This window comes from Lissotriton helveticus, chromosome 6 (assembly GCF_964261635.1).
Source record: "Lissotriton helveticus chromosome 6, aLisHel1.1, whole genome shotgun sequence".
Taxonomy (NCBI): domain Eukaryota; kingdom Metazoa; phylum Chordata; class Amphibia; order Caudata; family Salamandridae; genus Lissotriton; species Lissotriton helveticus.
The window spans coordinates 1,756,945,270-1,756,966,249 of NC_136067.1; the positions used below are offsets into that span (position 1 = coordinate 1,756,945,270).

Genomic DNA, 20,980 nt, shown 5'->3' on the forward strand with positions numbered 1-20,980 from the left:
TACACTGTCTCCTGAGATGAGCGGCTACTACTGCAAGACATTTGGTGAACACTCTCGGGGCCGTGGTGACACCAAATGGAAGTACCTTGTACCTTGATAATGTTTGCTTTTCCCAAATCTGAGGTATTTGCAATGGATTTTGAAAGTATGCGTTTTTTAGATCAAGAGTAGACAAAGTTGTCGTGCTGTAAAAGGGGAAGTACTTGTTGAGTCACCATGTGAAAGTGCTCTCACAGTATGTATTTGTTTAACTCTGAGATCTAGAATAGGTCTTAATAAACATCCTTTTTGGGAACAAGAAAATAAAGGGACTAAACTAACCGACCCTTGGTACGTAAGTGGGACTGGTTCTATAGCCCTTTTGAGTAATAGAGATTGTACTTCTTATTGAAGCAAGTGCTGGCCGTCTGGTGACAATTTGTGATGGTGTCGAGGTGGAATGTTTGGAGGGTTGTTGGTAAGCTGCAGGCAATAACCATGTTGAATAATTCCAGTCATCCATTTGTTGGTTGTAAGGGATTCCAAAATGGGGAGAAAGTCTTGAAGTCTTCCTCCGACAGGTGTGGAATAGTCAGAGGGAAGTCACTGCTTATTTGGGGAAGGGGAATTGCGGGGTGTGGTGTTTTACCTTTGCCCCAGGGACTATTTCCCCTGTAACCTCCTCTGAAAAATCCTCTTGTGAAAGATGATTGGGAATTATTTTTGTAAGAGGAAGTGTTTTGGTCTGTCCCTGGGGACTTGGACCCTCCCCCTGTAAAAGGAGCACCGAAAGAAACCTCTGTCTGAGGGAGATTGAAGCGCTCTCACCGATTTTGCTACATCAGTGTCTTTTTTCTTTTGAGTGCTTGATCAACTTCAGGGCCAAAAAGATGTTTCTTGTCAAAAGGTATGTTGAGAATGGATTGCTAGACTACGGGTTTGAACCCGGAAATCCTTAATCCGATATGTCCCAGGAGTAGGATGCTAGTATTTACCTCTCTACCTGCAGTGTAAGCCGCATCTAGAGCGCATCTAATGAAAGTGTAGGAAATTAGCTTACCTTCTTGAACTAAATCCTGAGCTTTGACCTTATGCTCATTTGGGAGAAACTAGTAATTTTGTCCCAGTGGGCCCTATCGTATCTTGCTAGGAGACCTTGGGTGTTAGCAATTCGCAAAAGATTAGCTGCTTGCAAAGCTTTACATTTGCCAGAAGCATCAACTAGTTTTGACTCTTTATCTAGGGGAGGAGCACCCCCAGATGCTAGAGAATTTCAAGCATTGGATACTAAAGAGTCAAGCGGTAACAATTTTAATGAAAATTGGTTCTGTTGGGGAAGGTTAGTATTTGTTATCTACTCTAGTAGTGAGGATTCTAGCACGTCTCACAAATCTGAAAAGGTGTTGTCTGGGTATCTCAACATACCCTTGAGATTATAAGTATTGTAGAGCTCGGTCTGACATGTTATCCCCCAAGTCGTATGATGCATAACCAATTAATTGTAATGTAATCTTATCACTGATTTACAACTGTCTAACTTGTATGCCTTGTATCCTCCTGTATATAGTACCAGTCACAATCATTCCTGAGAGTCAAGTTCACAACATGGCAGCCTCATCATCTGCATCACCTGGACGATCAGATGCATCCAGCATCTGCAAGTACAGCCGCGATCTCAACGCGTGCACGTTAACACGTTCCCTCTTTAAGAGTGAGATGGTCCTGGGGCGCTCACTTAGACACGAGACGCCAGCGGTGATACATCTCCTCCTACGAGGTAAGGCAATGCTTGAAATCCAACGCACATAACTAGGTCAAGTTGAATTCCCCTCTGTTAGTAGTTTGTGCACCACCGCATCTGTCATTCTTAATGCCCTTTACTGCAACGCTGACCTTTGAATGCGTCTTTTACTATTTTAAGTGTTGTGCCTTTAATAATCTCACATCGTGTTGATTCTTTATATAAATTAATAGTCACTCGCCTCGGGACGCTAGACTATCTGTCAGCAACCCAGTCCCCCCCACCCACCTTCTTATCTGTTTATCACCATACGTCCTACACAATTTTGTTCCCATTTTCACAAATAGGGAGACTCTGGGGTGCATGCAACTTTAAATGACAACCCAATTCACGTTTCTTTCTGGCTACTTGGCCACAGCAACGAGTATGTGCACTTGCAGATTATTTCCCCTCCTAAGGACCTGTTTTGTCCTCCGAATCAAGCAGATTTATTCTGCGCATTCCTTAATTTTGGAACAAGCTGTCCATAGTGATTGGACACAGACTTTGATATTGGATTATTCCAGTGGCCTTCTTTCATTAAGTGTGGTTGAGCCCATAATCCGCTTGTAGCCTATTGGCTTCCTCTCATCGTATTACATGGTAGCATACAGTGCACTGACGTGCCCCTTTCCCCTTCTGTTTGCCGTGTTCTGCATTTTTGTACACCAGGAGCGTCCAGGCTCATCATTTCAACTTCACGGTCTATCAGACAGTGCACCAGCTAGGTGGGCCTCATAGCCACAGTTTTTCCTAGTTCTACGCACCCCCTTACGCAGTATTATTATTACTGATGCTATTTTTACCTACCTTGTAGGTTGCTCCCCCTTGGTCCTGATGAAGAGCCCCTTGTAAGGGCTGAATCACCCTCTTCCAAAATCTGGGGTCGAAATGTCGACTTTACATTCAATTCAGACCTGTACTTATTATTCAAAGCCCTAAAGCGGATCAATTATGCATTTGTGGCTAACAAAATTTGGGCTGTTCAGCTAGTCTGTTTAAACATTGTTAGACCGGTCTCTTTCATCAAATGTATATATTGTAAATATTGGCAATTTATTCCTGCCCTCACTTATTCACCCTTTGAGCAATCGCTGAAACTATTAACTTACTATTATTGTAATATATATCTTTTTGATTATCAAGTGGATCTGATCAGTGTCTAATTAGCTCAATGTGGGGTGGTTTTTTGTTTCACTGTAGCTCCTTCTTGAGATTGACATTGTTCAGTTGAACCAGTCTTTATATGTACCACTATTAGCCCAGGTCCAACTGGGTATACCCCATTGTTATGTTATCAACATACCCTTAAGAATAGGCAGTGTCTGACTGGACTCATGTGTTCCTAGAGTAAAGGACTCTTTATGGAGCACCACTCCATGGTAATGTGCAGCTCTAGCAATGTGCTCCGGATATGACAGATTGTCATCAGATGGATATGGTCTGACAGGGTAAAGATCAGGGTCCGTATCCTGTGGAAATAAACTGAATAATCAGTCCAAGGATCCATTGGTAACTAAGTTTCATCAGTATCAACTGCATCAAGGTGAAGCAGAGGATGAGGTGTGATGTGTAAAGGAAAGCTGTGGTGGAGAGGAGGAGGAGATGGTAGTGTGGAAAGGACTAATACCCACATTTTTCCTCTTCAATTGAATCTTGTAAGATCTGTCGTCACCATGAAGCTTGCGTTTGGATGGCGGTTTAGCATGAATATGCCCAGTCAGGATTAATATAGAGTTTTTTTGTTTCGGCTCCAACCTAGGTGGTACAAAGTCCATGTTTGGATCCCGTTCAGTTACGGGCAGCTCTTTAGTTTTAGGCACTGAAGCTTTCGGAGCAGAGCTAGAATATCCTTTTGGCGCTGAAGATTTCGGCTCAAAGGAATGTTTCTTTGGTTTTGGTATGGAAGGTTTTTGCGCGACGCTGATTTTGTGCATAGAGCCCGAAGGTTTCGGCACGGAAGTGGGTATTGGCCGGCTCGGTCCTGAGACGGAAGGCTTGTCAGAGTGTTTCCTGCCAAGCCAGAAGGCGGAGCGTCAGAAAACTCTTCTCGGTGCCAATCTTGGCCTGGAGGCAGAGGTGGTGCCGAAGCCCTAGGTTTTTTAAGGATGGGGGTGAGGGGTGTCTTCTGTACTCACGTCCCCTTATCCCTGCGGCACATCGGAGTCAGAGGACAATCTGCAACTCAGATTCTGAGTCAGACGCCGCTGAAGCCAGTCTTTCGGCTGCCGAGAATCTCTTGCTCGGAGTCTTCGCCTTAGAGATCCGGTGTGTCGCCTAACTGCTGCCGCTGCATCTATCAACATCGAGCCAGATGATCACAGTTTTCTTCGATCTGAAGGATCAGCATGCGTCACGGTCTTGTTCTTTGTGCTCTGGAGACCAGCACAAGTTACACACGTGATGTAAGTCCGTAGGCGGATACTTTACATGGCAGAGGTGGCAGAATTTGAACGGAGTCCGTTCCACCGACAAGGAGCTGGACCAACGCAGATAGGCCAGAAGGGCGTCCGAAAATTAACATCCGGAGCAACACTAGATGGCAGGAGTATGCAAAGCATGTAATCTACAGCTCACATGCCTATATTCCACTCGCCTTTTTCACACTTTCCCCAGGCCGCTTCATCAGGTGACCCGCGGCTCGGCACATGGTGCCAAAAGCAATCCAAACACCTATTTTGGTGCCACATCGCGCTCCCAAAATAAATCCACAGGTCTCCTCGTAGCGATTTCAAAACACAGTTTATTGAAGGATTGCAACACAAATTAACATCTATCCCAATGAGTTTCGGAGATCAGCGTCTCCGAAACCAGGACAGCGCAATGCTCGTACCTGTGAGCAACTCAGACATCACAGCATTTAGTTTGCTCTGGGACACACAGTATGCACATGAAACGTTTGAATTATGGACGCGGAGTTGTTACTTCTCAAAATCTAGTCACTAGCCTAATGGCTCGGGGAATACCTTTTGTTCATGTTTGACAGCATCTGCAGTGGCAATGCTGTGCAACATATAAGAAAAAAAAAGGTGTGATTAAGTCCATGTTATAACACGTGTGACGCAGTTTTTTTAATTTTTTTAAATGTACCGGTAAGGATGGATAAATAAAAAGAAAAACATTTGCAATGCAATAGGTCTAGCATTACTGAAAGTTTGAGCTATTGGCATTGCATTACTATTTGCAATGCTAACAGCTCAAACTTTCAGTAATTCAAGACCAATTGCATTGCAAATACTTGTTTTCACTATTTTTAATTTTTTCCTCTCTGCCCAGAGGCTGCAAGATCGAATTAAAACAATGTCTGAAAAAGACATTTGCAGCGAAAGATATTTTTTGGGATCCATTTCACAGGTGAACAAATAAAAGGTGAGGAAAGAGGTTAAGAGCCATTTGTTGAAATAATGGGTTTCAGCAAGAGAGGAGGAATGAGCGAGTGAATAAGAGGAAGAAAGAGAGGGGAAGGGGCAGCGGAACCGCAGGAGAAGTGAACATTTTTGTTTAAGCCTATCGCCGCGGGGCTAATTCCCCCACGGCGCGGGGGAGGAGGGGGCCGCGGAAGGAGGGGGCCGCGCGCGGCACCAAGGGGCTGATGGCGAGCTTGGCTCGTCATGCAGCATGGTGGCACTATGTTGATGACTAGCTGAGCTAGTCATGACCACGCCCGCTCAATGGAACGGCCAGCACAGTGGGGTAATTATTCCCGCGTGGGCGTTCCGCGGAGGCCATGACGAGCTGAGCTCGTCATCAGCACAGCACCACCATGCTGCATGACGAGCTGAGCTCGTCATCAGCACGCAAGAGGTTAAAGAAAGGAAATAAATTAAAGTAGTGCTTCACTTGCAAACTCTGTAAAATGGCGCTAATGTGTTTGGTTGTGAATAAAACCACCATTAAAAGTCTACACGCTTCACCCATCATACTAAAAAACAAACTAATGCCCTGACACCTAAAATTAAGTCACATTTGAGGACGGAGGCACATGTAAGAACTGGGTTGCACAGAGACAGCATAGTGGAAAGCACCAGGTGCTAGAGCAGAGGTCTTCAATCTTTTTGATGCCGAGACCCCTTGTTAAACCTTTTTAGGCGTAAGGACCCCCTTCCGACAATAGTTTCTAGAAACTGGTGGTACTCATCAACAACTATCGACAACCATAAATGCGCCTGTTAGACCTCATCACATTCATTCATCCACCCACCCACACTTTCACTCATCCATCCATCCTTCCATCCATCCATATATATATTCATCCTTCCATTCATATATTCATCCATCCATCCATCCACCCATCCTTTACCCATCCACCCATCCTTTACCCATCCACCCATCCATCCACCCATCATTCATCCACCCACCCATCATTCATCCACCCACCTTTTCACACATCCATCCATCCTTCATCCATGCAACCTTTCATCCTTACATCCATCCTTCATCCGTCCACCCTTTCATCCTCCCATCCATACATCCATCCATCCTTTCATCCTCCATCCATACTGTCATCCTTCTTCCATCCGTCCATCATTCATTCATCCACCCACCTTTTCTGTGCCGCTCATGGGGGGGGGGGGGGGTCAGTATATCTCTGCATCTTCTTCATTCTTCCTCTCTCATGGGAAGGCATCTCTGTGCCTCCCTTCTGGGGGCGGGGGCAGGCGGGCTGTAACAACAGCTCACCGTGAAGAACAGACTCTCAGGCACATTTCTCCCGCACAGGCGCCAGGTATGAGGGCTCGTGGGACTTAAACCAATCATTTATGGGATGCGTCGGGGGGGGGGGGGGGGAGGGGGGAAGAAGAGGACCATTCATGGGCTTTACTGGTGGGATCCACAGCTCCAGGTGCGCAACGTCCATTGAACTCAAAGGGCTACAGCCTCCTCCCCCAGCCCCCCCCCCCTTGTGTATGTGAGCCAAGCTGAAACAGCTTCACAGACACACAACCAAGTACTTCACTGGTCTTTAAAAGACCTTTTACTTGTTAATGAGGCTTTGATGTTTTTCACCCCTCGGTGTGAATTAGGCCTCTGCCGTGAGCACCCTCAGTCGATGCCACCAAGGCAAACCACGCGTTTCAAGGAACTGCACGCTCTGACAGAATCTGCAACTCCCTTCCCAGGACTCCACGACCCCCCTGGGGGTTGCGCCCCACAGATTGAAGACATCTGTGCTAAAGTATAGTTTAGAGGGCTAACCCCGAAAACAGAACTCGCAAAGCATGGCCGGAGACACCATAGGCATTGGCGAAGTGGCTGGAAACAGGTTCCGAAAGAAAGAGGCAGATCAAGCACAGCTAAACGGCTGGTATTTTGGTGCCACCTTCTATTGACTGAGTAGGTATATCTGTGGGTGTTCAGTTACTGCACCTATGCATGTTACATATCTCTGTGCAGGTGAGCTAAAAAGCCATATCCACCTAATTTGCATTGGTAGCTACAATAAATTCTAGAGTTCCAGTCCATAGTCCTCCCATCCACCCCTCCCCCTCACCGCAGGCATGGCTAGGCTGTGCCTGCTCAGACACCCAACCCACCGGACCTCGCAGCCGGGTCCTGTCGCAGCTGCGCCCTCTGGTAACCACCGTCCCCAGCAGCAACCAGAGTGCTTCCCATTGAAGCAGACTGCGAGAGGCCGATGCCCAAAACAGTGGACATGCAGGAAAAACTACGTGCAGCCCCATGGAAATAGAAGAAAAACTACAGTGCCCGAGTGCGGAAAGAAGAGGCCAGAAAAAAAGACAAGCAACAGTGATGACAAAAAGAAATGTGGTAAACCTGAGATGGCGGCCTGCGTCATTAACTCATACAGCAAGACAGTGAGGACTTGTAGTGGGTCACAGTAGCAGAGAAAGGCTGTGGAGATGTTGCAGGAACAGGAGCAATGTTTCACCCAGAAGAAGGGCATTAGAGGGGCAGCACTCGTAGAAATAAGGCGTGCAGCCGCTATTGTTAAAGTTTACAAATCAACAAGTTTCATCTGGCAAAAGTAGAGTTCGGGGAGACATGCTCCGCGGTTGGGGCGGCGTTTGGGAGGTTGCAGCAGTTGAAGTGAGATGGGACACCCAGAGCAGCCATAACGAGCGTGCAAGCCAGAATTCTAAACATAAGCAAGGGGTATTTTTCACTATACACGTTGTACCACCTTTATTCCCTATTAAACCTTTTCCAAGAATTTCCTTCACTTTTTAAGTAAGTTTTAGATTACTTGAACCCAAATGGTCATCGTTTTTTTTTTTTTAAACTAGTGTTTGCTACATTAGATTTATATCCACTGTAAGCTCAAGCTTTTTAAAGTATCATTGGTTAGAGCTTGATATACTTTCAGACTAAGACAAATTTGGGGCTATTGAGAAAGCAATATAGATGTTAGCAATCAACAGGTTCATGGCTTAGGCAATGAAGCAAAGATCTTCAGACTCCGAGGTGTAAAAGAACTTTCAGAGGCGAAATGTGTATCTTGACGTTCATTTTTTTGGGCCAACTTGCAGACAACGAAACACTCATTTTCAAGCAGGTTAAGCATAGGCATACCTAGTTCATCAAGAAGCACAAGTGAATGTCCTGTTGCATGATGCAGAATACTTGATGTCTCACTCAACTCCACAAAAAATGTGCTTTCACCTAAAAACGACAAAAATAAAAATAAAATCAAGATCTTGTAATACTTTTGAAATTAACTGCTGCTAATTGGTACGGATTTAAACTAACTGTTCTCAACAATTTTAACAACTTAACATATTAAACATACGTAGAGAAATCTAGTTTTTACTGTCATGTTTGTGGCATTCTCAGAGTCGAAAATTAGTATTTAGCATTTAACTGTTGCTGCATGCCTGCAACCAAGTCACTCCCCCAACGAAGGTGCTATATCAGTTGGCAGCAAAATAGTAGATTTTGCTGGGAAGAAACGCAAAGTTGTGGGCATATGTCCATTTTGCAAAACAAGCAGTAGAGCTAGTTCATAAATGAAAGGGACTCCTCAGTAACTGATGAGTTTAGGCACCAAGTAACTAATCCTTCTGCTGGCACATTCACTGCATACTCATTCCTGAATTCACTCATCCACAATAAAACCTGCAGATCAACTCAAAAGCATTGCAAGAGAAATCAATAGAAAAACAGGAGAAAGAAATTAAAAAAAGTCTGCGCCTAAAGGTGCCTGGAGTTTGCTTGCAATAAAAAAGTTAAAAAAATAAAAATAAACACAGCAGCACATGGCCATCTTGGAATGCTACTGTGCATTCTGTATACCCAGTGTAATAACAATTTCCCTCAAAGGCTTCTTGCATTATCCTATGCTTTTCACAAATGGGTCAGGCCCACTGTCTTTGTTTTAAGTTTTCATAATAAACAGATCAAACCTACAACACCGGACAGAACGTTTCCCAATGAAGCAATCAAGTCTACAGCTTTTATCGTGGGATTGTCACCACAACCAAATAAGATCCACTGTATTGAGCATAACCTTTTCTATGAGAAAGCCATAACGCATACAGTTAGAAATTTGCAAAATTACATATAGCAACACAGAACATAAATTCCTCCTAAACGAACGGCTTACGAAGGATTAGCAGTGCAAATATTCTACAGCAAGGTTTGACAGGGCGATACGCAACACAAAACTCTTGCCTAGTATTTTAAAATGTGAAATTCCAATTAACAAAAAGATTTCACGCAGGCTTTAAAACCGTAAAAGAATAATCCCCCATAAAGGCTAACAGGTTAACATATGCTTTCACAATAAATAAATCCTCTTGACTTTGTCATAACATTTCATAATGAATAGGTCAGCCTTGATCACATGCTTGTCAACGAACTAGTCCAGCCTATTGCAAAGGACATACGCTTTTCTGCAAGGCAGCAAAAAAAAAAAAAAAAACACTAAGTGAACACTTTCTGCCCAATCAAATCTTGTAAAGAGAAAGCTCAGCATGTGGCAAGACCCAAAACACTCTCAGGAGGGCTTCTTAAATAATTTTCTGATTATCACCTAGGTATGGTGACAGATGGGACTATCCGGTCTAACTTTTCCATACCTTTATTAACGAGCGGCAAGGTGGGAGAAGGGAATGGGACCGTGATTAATGATGAGAGTCAATTTTCAGGACTCTCACATTTGAAGCATTCATGGTATTTCTCGAAGTAATAGCAATTCTATGGAGTGCAAGTGGGGATGAAAAAAGATACAACTCTAAAGGCTTAAAGCCAGTCCTAAAAGCTGAACCTAAAAAGTGGGTTTGAAGTATAGATTTCGACACCTTGGTCCAATATTTGGGTAGATCTACCTATTGCCAAATTAATACTCCATCAATGAGACATTTGAGACTTTCTACCCCAACTCGCAGCTTTACCTGAACAATCGTGCAATACTCAATATTAAATGCCTTTAAGTACCACATAGATTGTACCATGGTCTTCCGAATAACTGAATTTAGGTGCGAGCATATTTATGTATTTCAACACTAATACAACCCCAAAATATTCTGCAGTAGGCACTAGATTTTCTTTAATACTGGCCCTGTATGTAGCGCGGAGATGCCTCAAAAAGTGGGCCTCCATCTGGAGTGCCTTTCGGGGAGATATCTGTAGCCCCCCTAATGTTCTGTTGCTTGATGATCTTCCATCGCCATGAAAGCTAGTACACTCAAGCATTATTGTTCTGCAACTACTGCAACAGTGATTATTGATGTAAGACTGATCTACGTCCTCTCTAATGTACATGAAATTGTCGATTTGTTATGTTTAATAAAAAAGAATCATAAAAAAAAAAAAAAGAAATACTGGCCCTGTGGTCCATGCTATTTTATGTAGCTGCATTTCGGTGAACTTGGACTCCTACTGTTTGCCAAGCATCAGACCAGTAAAGAGAGGGGTCATAAAACGTTGCAAGCAATACTAGCCTTTTGACTTTCTGGCTTTCAGGAAAGAGCCTGCAAGGGTCTCAGAGCTACTGAGCATTTTCTTAAAGAATTCAACATGCGGAGATTCAGAAAGCTGTGCCAACTGGATCTACTTACAGTACTCCGGATCTTCTTTCTTCACATGGCATTCCATCTTCTCCTCTACAGTAGGTTACACCAGGCGAGCCTGGAATCCAGGACTGGTCCCAGACAAAGGTTCTGCCCTGCAATGTTATGGCTTTCTTCGATGTACAGATGATGGATGAGTTACTGACTCAAGTGGGAATTATTTGTCCAATGTTGGAGGCAGAGGATAAAGCCTCATCGAACCATAGGTCTATGTAAGCTCTTACGCCCTCATCCCTCGTTTGTCAATGGTTCTGGGCCCATTTTTGCATGCAGGTAAGCTTTAAGCCAGTGTGAACTCGTAAAAGTGGGAATGTATATTTGCAATTTACAGCCCAGCAGAAGCACACGGTTATCAGGTGATCGCCAAAAACATAGGAAAGCAGAGGTTTAAGTCTATGAGAGTGTTACTAGAGCATAGCAAGCCCACTCTGAACGGAGGGAAGGGGTAGAGCAGACAAGGCTGAAGTTCAAAGCTGCACGGTTCGGCAAAGCCATCTCTGGATTGAAGAGTTGTATGCCCATATATTCATGCCATATTGGCTACTCTGTTGCAAATCCCTCGGAATACCACGTTTTTAATATTAGAATATGTGGTCTGGGTCTACACACTGTTCACCCAACTATTTATTGTTTCACCAACTATGTAACTATAGGTTATTTATGTATGAATTTGTTATTTTGTTCATATAAACATCATCATTATGGTAGCAAAATATGTGTGATACATGTAACTTGTGAATAAGTGCAATACAACTATTAGGCCCTTGAAAATCATTATGATAGAAAAATATTTTTGAACAAAATAGAGGAACGGGGCTTTTAAGAGCCAGGTCCAGCATATATGCCCAATAACAAGTGGTATGGATGGCCGTTGACATCCTGGCTGAAGTTTCAGTTTACTCCCCCAGAGGTCCGCTAGAAGGACTAACTGTGTAGCGCAATATGCTTGCCCCTTTTCTGGATTGACTTGAATTCATTCAATAGGGACGGAACAATTGAGGATACCCCGACAGTCACATGTTGACCTTTTAATCCACTCTCACTCGTCATTACACACATTTAGCTGTAACTGGTTGAATTTCAAGCTGCCAGCCTAGACTCCAGTAGTCTTTAACCATAGCATAGTGTCCAGTTAATAAAGGTTCCTTGGAGAACTGATAGCTATTTTTACTACACTTACTACACCCACTCTACTCACTACTCTATGTCCATCCACCCCCACACATAGGGCCTCCAGGAGTGCTATCTAAAGACCACCTTAAAAGAGCCCCCTTGAGGGGCCAGTTGAGTGCCGGCCCAACGAAGAGCTTCCCTATGATGAAGCATGACATCTCTCGGGTGTGCGAGGGCCCTTGTTCCTTATTGGATCTCTCCTACCTCTGATCCTTCTCCCACATGGGTTCCCTCCATCTCCCCTCCGCTCTCCACCCTCTTTCTTCCCCCCATCCCCTTTAGGAACTCCATACCACTTTTTGATTCACAGAAAAATATTTTTAACACTAAGATCAAGAAAAAGAAAAAACCCTTATACAATTCGCCAATTAAAAGGCATCAAATATTTACTTCCTACAACTCATCCTGCCCATGGTTGCTGTGCCTGAGCACGACAGCAAATGCGCACAAAGCAGAGTCTAACTCAAAGGTGGCATTTGGACACAAGAAGATTTACCTAGACATGATGAGCACACACATCCTAACATGCCTCTAAAAAGTCCAATCTGCAACTGAAGGGTGCAGGAAGTACTTGTATCTTTACTATTGCAATTGCACACCATATGTGTGGGAGAACTTGGCAGTGGTAGGATATACAGGTGGAGGAGAAAACAAGAGCGGCCATAGATTTACCAGAGCAGCAACTATGATCATAGTAAATGAAATTATGAGCTTCATTCAAAGCATAATCTGTATTCATTCATTTGAAGTGGCAAGTCAAAGTTCATATTTAGCGAATGCATATGGGGAACACTACTACTGTCCGAATTGGCCAACCAACCTTTGAATGCAGCAGACAAGTGTTTAGGTTTTAGAAGGCAGAATAGACTGATGTTTGAGAGGTACAACTGTGCCAAAGTTCTGACTTTCACTGCTTCCTCACTTTGGCACAAGCGTAGTCAAACCGATTTTCCGGGCTTCATCCAGACCATACACATCCAATAAGTAGTGGGACTGAGAATACAAGCATGCACATTCATACAGAGAGTACTCATGGAAGACCCAAAAAGAGTTCAGGGAATCTCCATCTGCATAATGGTTAAGCAGCCTGTGGAGAATGCAGTCTCCAATTTTACTTATGCACACCCATTTTAGTAACAAAAATGCAATAAACTCACCAGACATGATTCTGTCTGAGGCTCCAAGTCTCGTAAATACCCTATCAACAGGAGTAAGTCTGCAAGCTTCAGCAGGTACATAACATCCCAATTGAGCCATGATGACGACAAGACCAGCCTGTACAGACATTAAAGTCAAAGAAGTGAATCAATTTCTATATCACTCTTCATTCAGCTATCCAATTCCACTCTTAATTTTACTACAAATATTTAATTCTTAATTTTATCTATACAAAATCTTAACAGGATCTGGCTGGATTCCTAGTCTAAAAAAGCAGCGCCTGGAATCTTTAAAAACAATTTGGGGGAATTGGCTTGCTCTTAAACTGTACATGAAATCCTAGCAGTAGAATAAGCGACTCCCCTTGGGATCAAGATCCCACACAGTGAATACAATCAATCACTCACGACATACAACAGCACAATTCACTGCCTCCCGCATGCAGTTGGGGTCCTATCATTTTAAACGCATACCACCAGAGAGGAAATTTATATAAAGCTTAAATATCCCAGAGACCACATATAGATACCCAACCTATTTATCATAATCTCCTAATACATTAAAAACCATATCAATTAAAAATAAATCTCATGAGTTGAAAACATTCCTTTTCCAAGCCGCCAACAGTATCAGCGCAACAGGATACTACCAAACAAAAAATATATCGTATAAAACAATAGTCAAATCGAAGTCTCCTTAAAAAACAGTGTTGCTACATCTGTTAGAGGTGCTGATCTGTAATTTAGTAACCAACAAGAGTCCTGATCGAATGTATGTTTCTCATCTAGAATCCATCGTAATCAGATTCAACACAAATACGTTGACATGTTTCAGTGGGCTATCCTAGTGGTATTTAACATTTTCATAATATAACTCATTTAAAACGAAAAGTCAGATTTCAGGTGGAGGAGCATTTGAGGGGATTTTTGATTGCCACTCCAAGTTAGCGTGGCTTTCGTTCCCCATGCCCGTCCAATTGTTTCTGATGTACACGTGTGCCTAAAGTGAGCAGAGGCGGTGGAGTCATTTCAAACCAAGAGACGTGATACACGGTCCTTTTGGACATTGGAGGAAACCTATGCAATCCCGAGCAGGGTATAAGGTGAGAATTGCCAGGCGTCTTTATCCATAATATTTATCAAGAGTGGGGGGAAGTCCAGAGAGTTAGGCGAAGAAGGCCAAGAGGATTTCTGGAGGAGTGGGGCCAGCGATAGAGGATTTATCAGGTGGTGGTCAGTCTCCAACAACAGGGGTCTTTCCGATCCTCATAGTAGTTCTAATGGGAAACCGTCCAGTGTTACAGGTGAAAGCTGTGAGCCCTCTTGCAGTCCAAAATGTGGTCAATATAGCTGTTGTGAAGAAAAGAGTGAGAGCCTAGGCTCCTAACAATTCTGGCATTTTACGCTAAAAGATAAAGGGGGGCTTAAGGGATGAGGCACTTACACTATAGTATGACAGTATTGAAACAGGAGAGGGCTCTAATAGAGGTTTTCTTTGCTTTTCAGACAAAAGAGCACACAACCCATATGAATAAATTTGGGTGCCTCCAAAAATCTTTAACAAATGGGGTAACTACCCCCCTTTCTAGAAAACCAGCAGCAGGAGGTAAGCCTTAAAATGAGGGGGTTACTTAGGGATGGGAACCGCCGTCCCCACAGATTTACTGCATGCTTTGGGAAATCATGGCATAAATCTTATCCACAAGTAGTGCACCTATATATCAGGATGGAGAGAGACCCAAGGAGTAGGAGACTTCATCCCTATCCCAAGTGAGGACCTGGGGAGGGATGACGTATCTGAGCACAGTTCTGGGTCCATCGAAGGTGAGGAGAACATTCCCATAATAATAATGTGTCACTTAGGTGTGAGGATGATAGTTGTGAACAACAAAAAATACCATGTTCCCCCTACAGAGGCAATACCTGGAGACCACAGAGTGTGATATCCCTGTATATAGAGGCCATGAAAATGCCTAGGAACATAGAAAATAGAAGCCGACCATAACATATTGCAACAATAGTGTCCTGCATTTATATGGGGAGTGAAGGAGGGAATGATGGCCCGCTTTAGACTGAATGGCTGAAATTAGAGAAAGATTGTAAGAGTGAAAGCTAAGGGGATTGAGTCCACCTGTTTGGGTCCCTGGACTGGGAGGGAGGACATGTCCTGAGTTTGAACGCATAATGTGGCAGACTTCAAGCACATATATTCTAGTTGTGGGAGCCTAGCTGAGGTCACCAATTATGGGCAATTTATTGATTTTTAAATGCCACCTGGTTAAGATCCGATATAGAGCTTGTGATAATACCCCCAATTGGTTCTAATTTTTTGTCATAGGTCTGTCTGATATTAAATGAACTGTTATTTCTAATCCGAGGAAGGTCTAGACCCAAAAAATTGTCCTGAAGAAGGTGGCCGAGATTTGGTTTACTCCACTGAAACGGATCTACGTATTAATGTGCTGAATCTGACTAAAACGAGGGATTCTAGATAAAAGTTCATTCCATCAGGACACTTGTTTATTAAGAAATTACAGCTCAGTACCTCTAACAGATGTAGCAGCCATGTTTTTAAGGGGTCTCCCATTGGATTGTTTTATACCATATATTTATGTTTGATTGTACCCTGTTGCGGTAATACTGTTGGGGGCTTGGAAAGGGACTGTTTTTAACTCATAAGATGTATTATGAGATTACGATAAATATGTTGAGTATATAAATGTGGTCGCCATCATCAAAGCTTTGTATAAATTTACTCTCCGGTGGTATGTGCATATAATTACAGGACCCCCAACTACATGAGGGGAGGATGAGGGGTGGGTGGGTGGTGTGGGGAGTCAATTGAGTGGTTGTATGTCGCGAGTGATTGTATTCACTGTGTGCCATTTTGATCCCAAAGGGATTCTTATTCTACTGCTTTGTAGGGCCCTGTTCCCTTCGTATGAGGGACCTCATTTTTTCTACATGACGTTCTAGCTAAAGCAATGGCCAGTCATATTTAGGAAGAGCATTCTAAGAATCGGTTATTTCACAGTCAACAAAAGAAGAGCTGGTTTCTTCCTTTGCTTTTATCAGTATGTAGGCATTTAGTTTCAGTCATCAGCCCTTAGCTATATTATCTTTAACGACTTTAATCACATCAGGACGAAGAAGGAATATGCTACTTACCAGTATGCATCTGTTCTTGGCATGTAGAGCTGCAGAATTGTACATTTAGCAATAGATCACCACCTGGTGTTGGGCTCGGATGATTGCAGGTTGTTGTTGTCTTCTTGGAAGAAGTCTTTGTAGTCACGAGATAGGTAACTCCTCCCTTGGACAATACTGCGCATGGTCATCGACTCCGTCCTCAGATTGTTTTTCGCCATGATGGGAAATGATGGAGTTAGTAGAAGTAAAGAGAAAGGATGTCCATGCGTGTGCATCTAATTAAGATGAGTACTGGAACGGATACAAGTCCCGGGGAGGCGGAGGGCATGTACAATTCTGCAGCTCTACATGCCAAGAACAGATGCATACTGGTAAGTAGCATATTCCGTTCGAGGCATATGAGCTGCAGATTGTACATTTAGCAATGATTGTGCAGCAGTGTCTCCCCTAGCGGTGGTCGCTTGTATCCGTTGCAGCATACTGGAATAGTGTTTTAAGGACAGCTTGGCCTACTGCAGCTTGCTGCTTGGCTTGCACGTCAACACAATAGTGTTTAGTGAAGGTGTGTATGGTAGACCATGTTGCTGCCTTACATATGTCCTCTAGTGGTATGTTTCCTAAGAAAGCCATAGAGGCTCCTAGTTTGCGAGTGGAGGGCGCTCTAGGAGGAACTGTTAGTGTAAGTTTTGCTTTTTGATAGCATATTTGAATATACTTCACAATCCATCTGGCAATTCCTCCTTTAGATATGGGATTGCCTTTGTGTGGGGAACAGAAGGATACAAATAGTTGGTTTGTCTTTCTGAAGGATTTAGTGCTGTCTGTGTAGTATAAAAGAGCTCTTCTAACATCTAGGGTGTGTAGAGCCCTTTCTGCAACAGAGTCTGGTTTTTGGAAAAACACTGGTAACTCTACTGATTGGTTAAGGTGAAAAGGAGTAATCACCTTTGGCAGGAATTTTGGATTAGGTCTAAGAACCACCTTGTTAGGGTGTATCTGAAAAAATGGTCCTATTGTGAATGCTTGTATTTCACTAACTCTTCTGAGAGAGGTGATGGCAACAAGGAAGGCAGTTTTCCATGTTAGGAATTGCAATTCACACTTGTGTAAAGGCTCAAACGGGGGTCCCATGAGTCTTGTAAAGACAATGTTTAGGTTCCATACTGGTGCAGGTGGTAACCTAGGTGGGATTATTCGTTTTAATCCTTCCATAAATGCTTTTATCGCAGGTACTCTAAAGAGAGATAGGTGCTGTCTATTTTGTAAATAGGCTGCAATTGCTGCTAGATGCAGTCGTATGGAAGAATAAGCCAAGTTGGACCTTTGTAGGTGTAGAAGGTAAATAATATTTTGGATGGAAACATCCAATGGATTAATATTATTGTTGTTACAGTATATTGCAAATATTTTCCACTTAGCAGCATAACATGCTCTAGTGGTGGGTCTTCTAGCTTCTTTAATTATGTTCATACATTCTGGTGGTAAATTTAAGTAGCCAAACTCTAAGGCCTCAGGAGCCAGATCGCCAAATTCAGCTGGCTTGGTTCTGGGTGCCTTATTTCTCCATGGTTCTGTGTTAACAGGGATGGCGTGAGCCGTTATTTCTGGTGTGGAACCAGTGAGAGATCTAGTAGTGTGGTGAACCATGGCTGGCGTGCCCATGTGGGGGCCACTAGTATCAGTTTGAGGGACTGTTGTCTGAGCTTGCGTACTACTAGTGGAATGAGTGGGAGAGGCGGAAAAGTGTACGCAAATCTGCCTGACCAATTCATCCATATTGCATTCCCCTCCGACCGCGGGTGTGGGAACCTGGCGGCGAAGGTTGGGCATTTTGTGTTTTCGTGGGTGGCAAACAGATCTATGTGTGGGTGCCCCCACATTTGGAAGAATGGTTGTAGAACTTGTGGGTGCAACTCCCATTCGTGAATCTGTTGTGATTGACGACTCAACAGATCTGCTATCTGATTGTGAATTCCTGGAAGGTGTTCTACAGTCAGGTGTATGTTTTGAGGGATGGCCCATCTCCAAATGTTCTGTGCAAGCTGGGACAGTTGCAGAGAGTGTGTCCCCCCCTGTTTTTGTATGTAATACATAGCTGTCATATAGTCCGTCCGGATTAGAACAGCTTTGTTTTGTACTTGTAGTTGAAAAGTTTTGAGTGCTAGGTAAATCGCTAGCAGCTGCAAATGATTGATGTGCAGCAGTTTTTGTTGGCTGTTCCATTGGCCTTGAGTGGTATAGTGCAGGAGATGGGCTCCCCATCCTGTGAGGGATGCATCTGTTAGCACTATTTGTGGAACAGGTTCTAGGAACGGCCGTCCCTTTGTCAAGTTTTTGGTGTTCCACCATTGCAGAGAGCGATATGTACGGCTGTCTACCAACACCAGGTCTGTGAGCTGACCTTGAGCCTGATTCCACTGTTGTGCTAGACATTCTTGTAGTGGGTGCATTTGCAGTCTTGCATGAGGAACTATGAAGATGCAAGATGCCATCATGCCTATTAGTTTCATGAACACTCTGGCCTGAAGAGAGTGTTGGCATTGAAAAAGGGAGACCAAGCCCTGAATGCTTTGAATACTGGCTTGACTGGGATAGGCTAGAGCTAATGATGTGTCTATAGTAGCTCCTAGATATTGGTGAACGTGCGAAGGCTCTAGGTGCGACTTGGTGTAGTTTATCGTAAACTCTTAAGTCGTGTAATGTTTGAATTGTTTGTTTGGTGTGTTGTACACACTGGTTGAACGATCTTGCTTTTATGAGCCAGTCGTCCAGGTAAGGGAAGACATGTATCTGTTGTCTCCTGAGATGTGCTGCTACTACTGCTAAGCACTTTGTAAACACTCATGGTGCTGTTGTGACCCCGAATGGAAGGACTTTGAACTGATCGTGTTGTCCTTGTATGACAAATCTTAGATACTTCCTGTGCGCAGGATGTATAGGAATATGAAAATAGGCGTCCTTTAGGTCTAGTGTTGTCAGAAAGTCTCCCTGTTGTAGTAATGGGAGTACTTGTTGTAAAGTGATCATGTGAAAATGATCTGATTGAATGTAGTGGTTTAGGGGCCTGAGGTCGAGGATCGGTCTTAATGTCCCGTCCTTTTTGGGTATTAGGAAATACAGGGAGTAGACTCCTGTTCCTTGTTCCTGTAAGGGGACCTCTTTAATAGCATCTTTTTGTAGAAGTGCTAGAACCTCCTGTTGAAACAGTGTTATGTGTTCTGTGGACATTGGACGCTGCCTGGGTGGTATGTTTGGGTGGGTTGCTGTGAGTTCTAGGCAGTAGCCATGTTGGATAATTTGTCTTACCCACCTGTCTGTTGTGATGGGATCCCAGACAGGTAGGAACTGTGATACTCTGCCCCCTACTGGTGTGGAATTTGTAGGGGAGGCAGAAGAAAGTCACTGTTTGGGAGTGGAAGAGAAGCGGTTGTTGTTACCTCTACCTCTTCCCTTATTGTTGTTGCCTCTGTACCCTCCTCTATAGTAACCTTTATTAGAGGGGGTTTGTGTTTTAAAAGATGACGTGTTATCTGCACCGGTCTGCTTGGAGCCTCCTCTATAAGAGGAGCGGCGAAAAGAACCTGTAGTCTAGGTAGATTGTAATGCACCCATAGACTTAGCAGTGTCCGTGTCCCTTTTCATCTTTTCTAGCGTAGTATCTACCTCTGGCCCGAACAATTGGTTCTGATTGAAGGGCTGGTTGAGGATGGCAGTTTGCACCTCTGGTTTGAAACCGGAATTGCGTAGCCATGCATGACGCCTGAGGATAACACTGGTGTTAACTGCCCTAGATGCTGCGTCAGCTACGTCTAGTGCGCATTTAATGAAGGCATTTGATATTAGTTTGCCTTCCTGTAAGAGCTCTGCTGCGTGATCTTTGTATTGATCTGGCAGATGTTCCATTAACCTTTCTAGTTGGTCGTAGTGAGCCCTATCGTAGCGTGAGAGTAAGGCCTGTGTGTTTGCTATACACCAAATGTTTGTTGCTTGTGCAGCAATCCGTTTCCCTGACGCATCAATGATTTTTGATTCTTTGTCAGGGGGGGGGGGGGGGGGGGGTGTCCCCAGAAGTTTGGGAATTGGCTCTTTTGCGTGCATTTGACACCACTAAAGAGTCCAATGGTAGGTGTCCCTTAATGTAGGTAGGATCTGATGGTGCTGGCCTATACTTTTTTCTGTTCTTGGGTTTAGTACCCTACACCTTACTGGGTCTTTAAAAATGTCTGGGGCATGTTTAATGACCCCCTTGATCATAGGTAGTATTTGAGTAGATTTCTGTGATTGCTCAAAAGTATCTAATAGAAAATCCTCCTCAATGGCATCAGAGTGCATTGGAACTCCATGGTAAAGTGCAGCTCTGTTCAGTAAATGATTAAACCCAATGCTATCCTCTGGAGGGGAAGGTTTTGTTGGGTAATTCTGAGGATCAGGTTTGTCTGGTGCATTATTTGGTTGGAAATTATATGCATCATCCTCCTTGGTATAATCTGGCTTGACGTCTTCATCCTCATGTAAGGGATATGTGTGTGTATCTGGTACATCATCCCCCCCACCTAAATCATACTCCTCGTCAGTGTGGTGTGATGATGCAGGAGATTGAGCTTGAGAAGTTATAGGCTCAACATATGGAGTGATAGGAGAGGAAGAAGGTGAAGGAGAGGAAGGGTGCATTGGAGAAGTTGCACAATCCTTTTTGGCAGGAACCACAGTTG

The 20,980-nt window shown here is 43.7% G+C and overlaps 1 protein-coding gene across 1 annotated transcript in view; it reads right to left on the reverse strand.

Annotated features, from left to right (window-relative positions):
• The window catches only part of MSH6 (mutS homolog 6), a 129,797-nt gene that overhangs the window by 26,938 nt on the left and 81,879 nt on the right, over positions 1–20,980 (reverse strand). Inside the window, exons 6-7 of the mRNA XM_078649647.1 lie at positions 13,119–13,236; positions 8,291–8,380 (exon numbers count right to left, since the gene is read on the reverse strand). Of these exons, the coding sequence (XP_078505773.1) occupies positions 8,291–8,380; positions 13,119–13,236 (208 nt within the window). The remainder of the gene's footprint in view (positions 1–8,290; positions 8,381–13,118; positions 13,237–20,980) is intronic.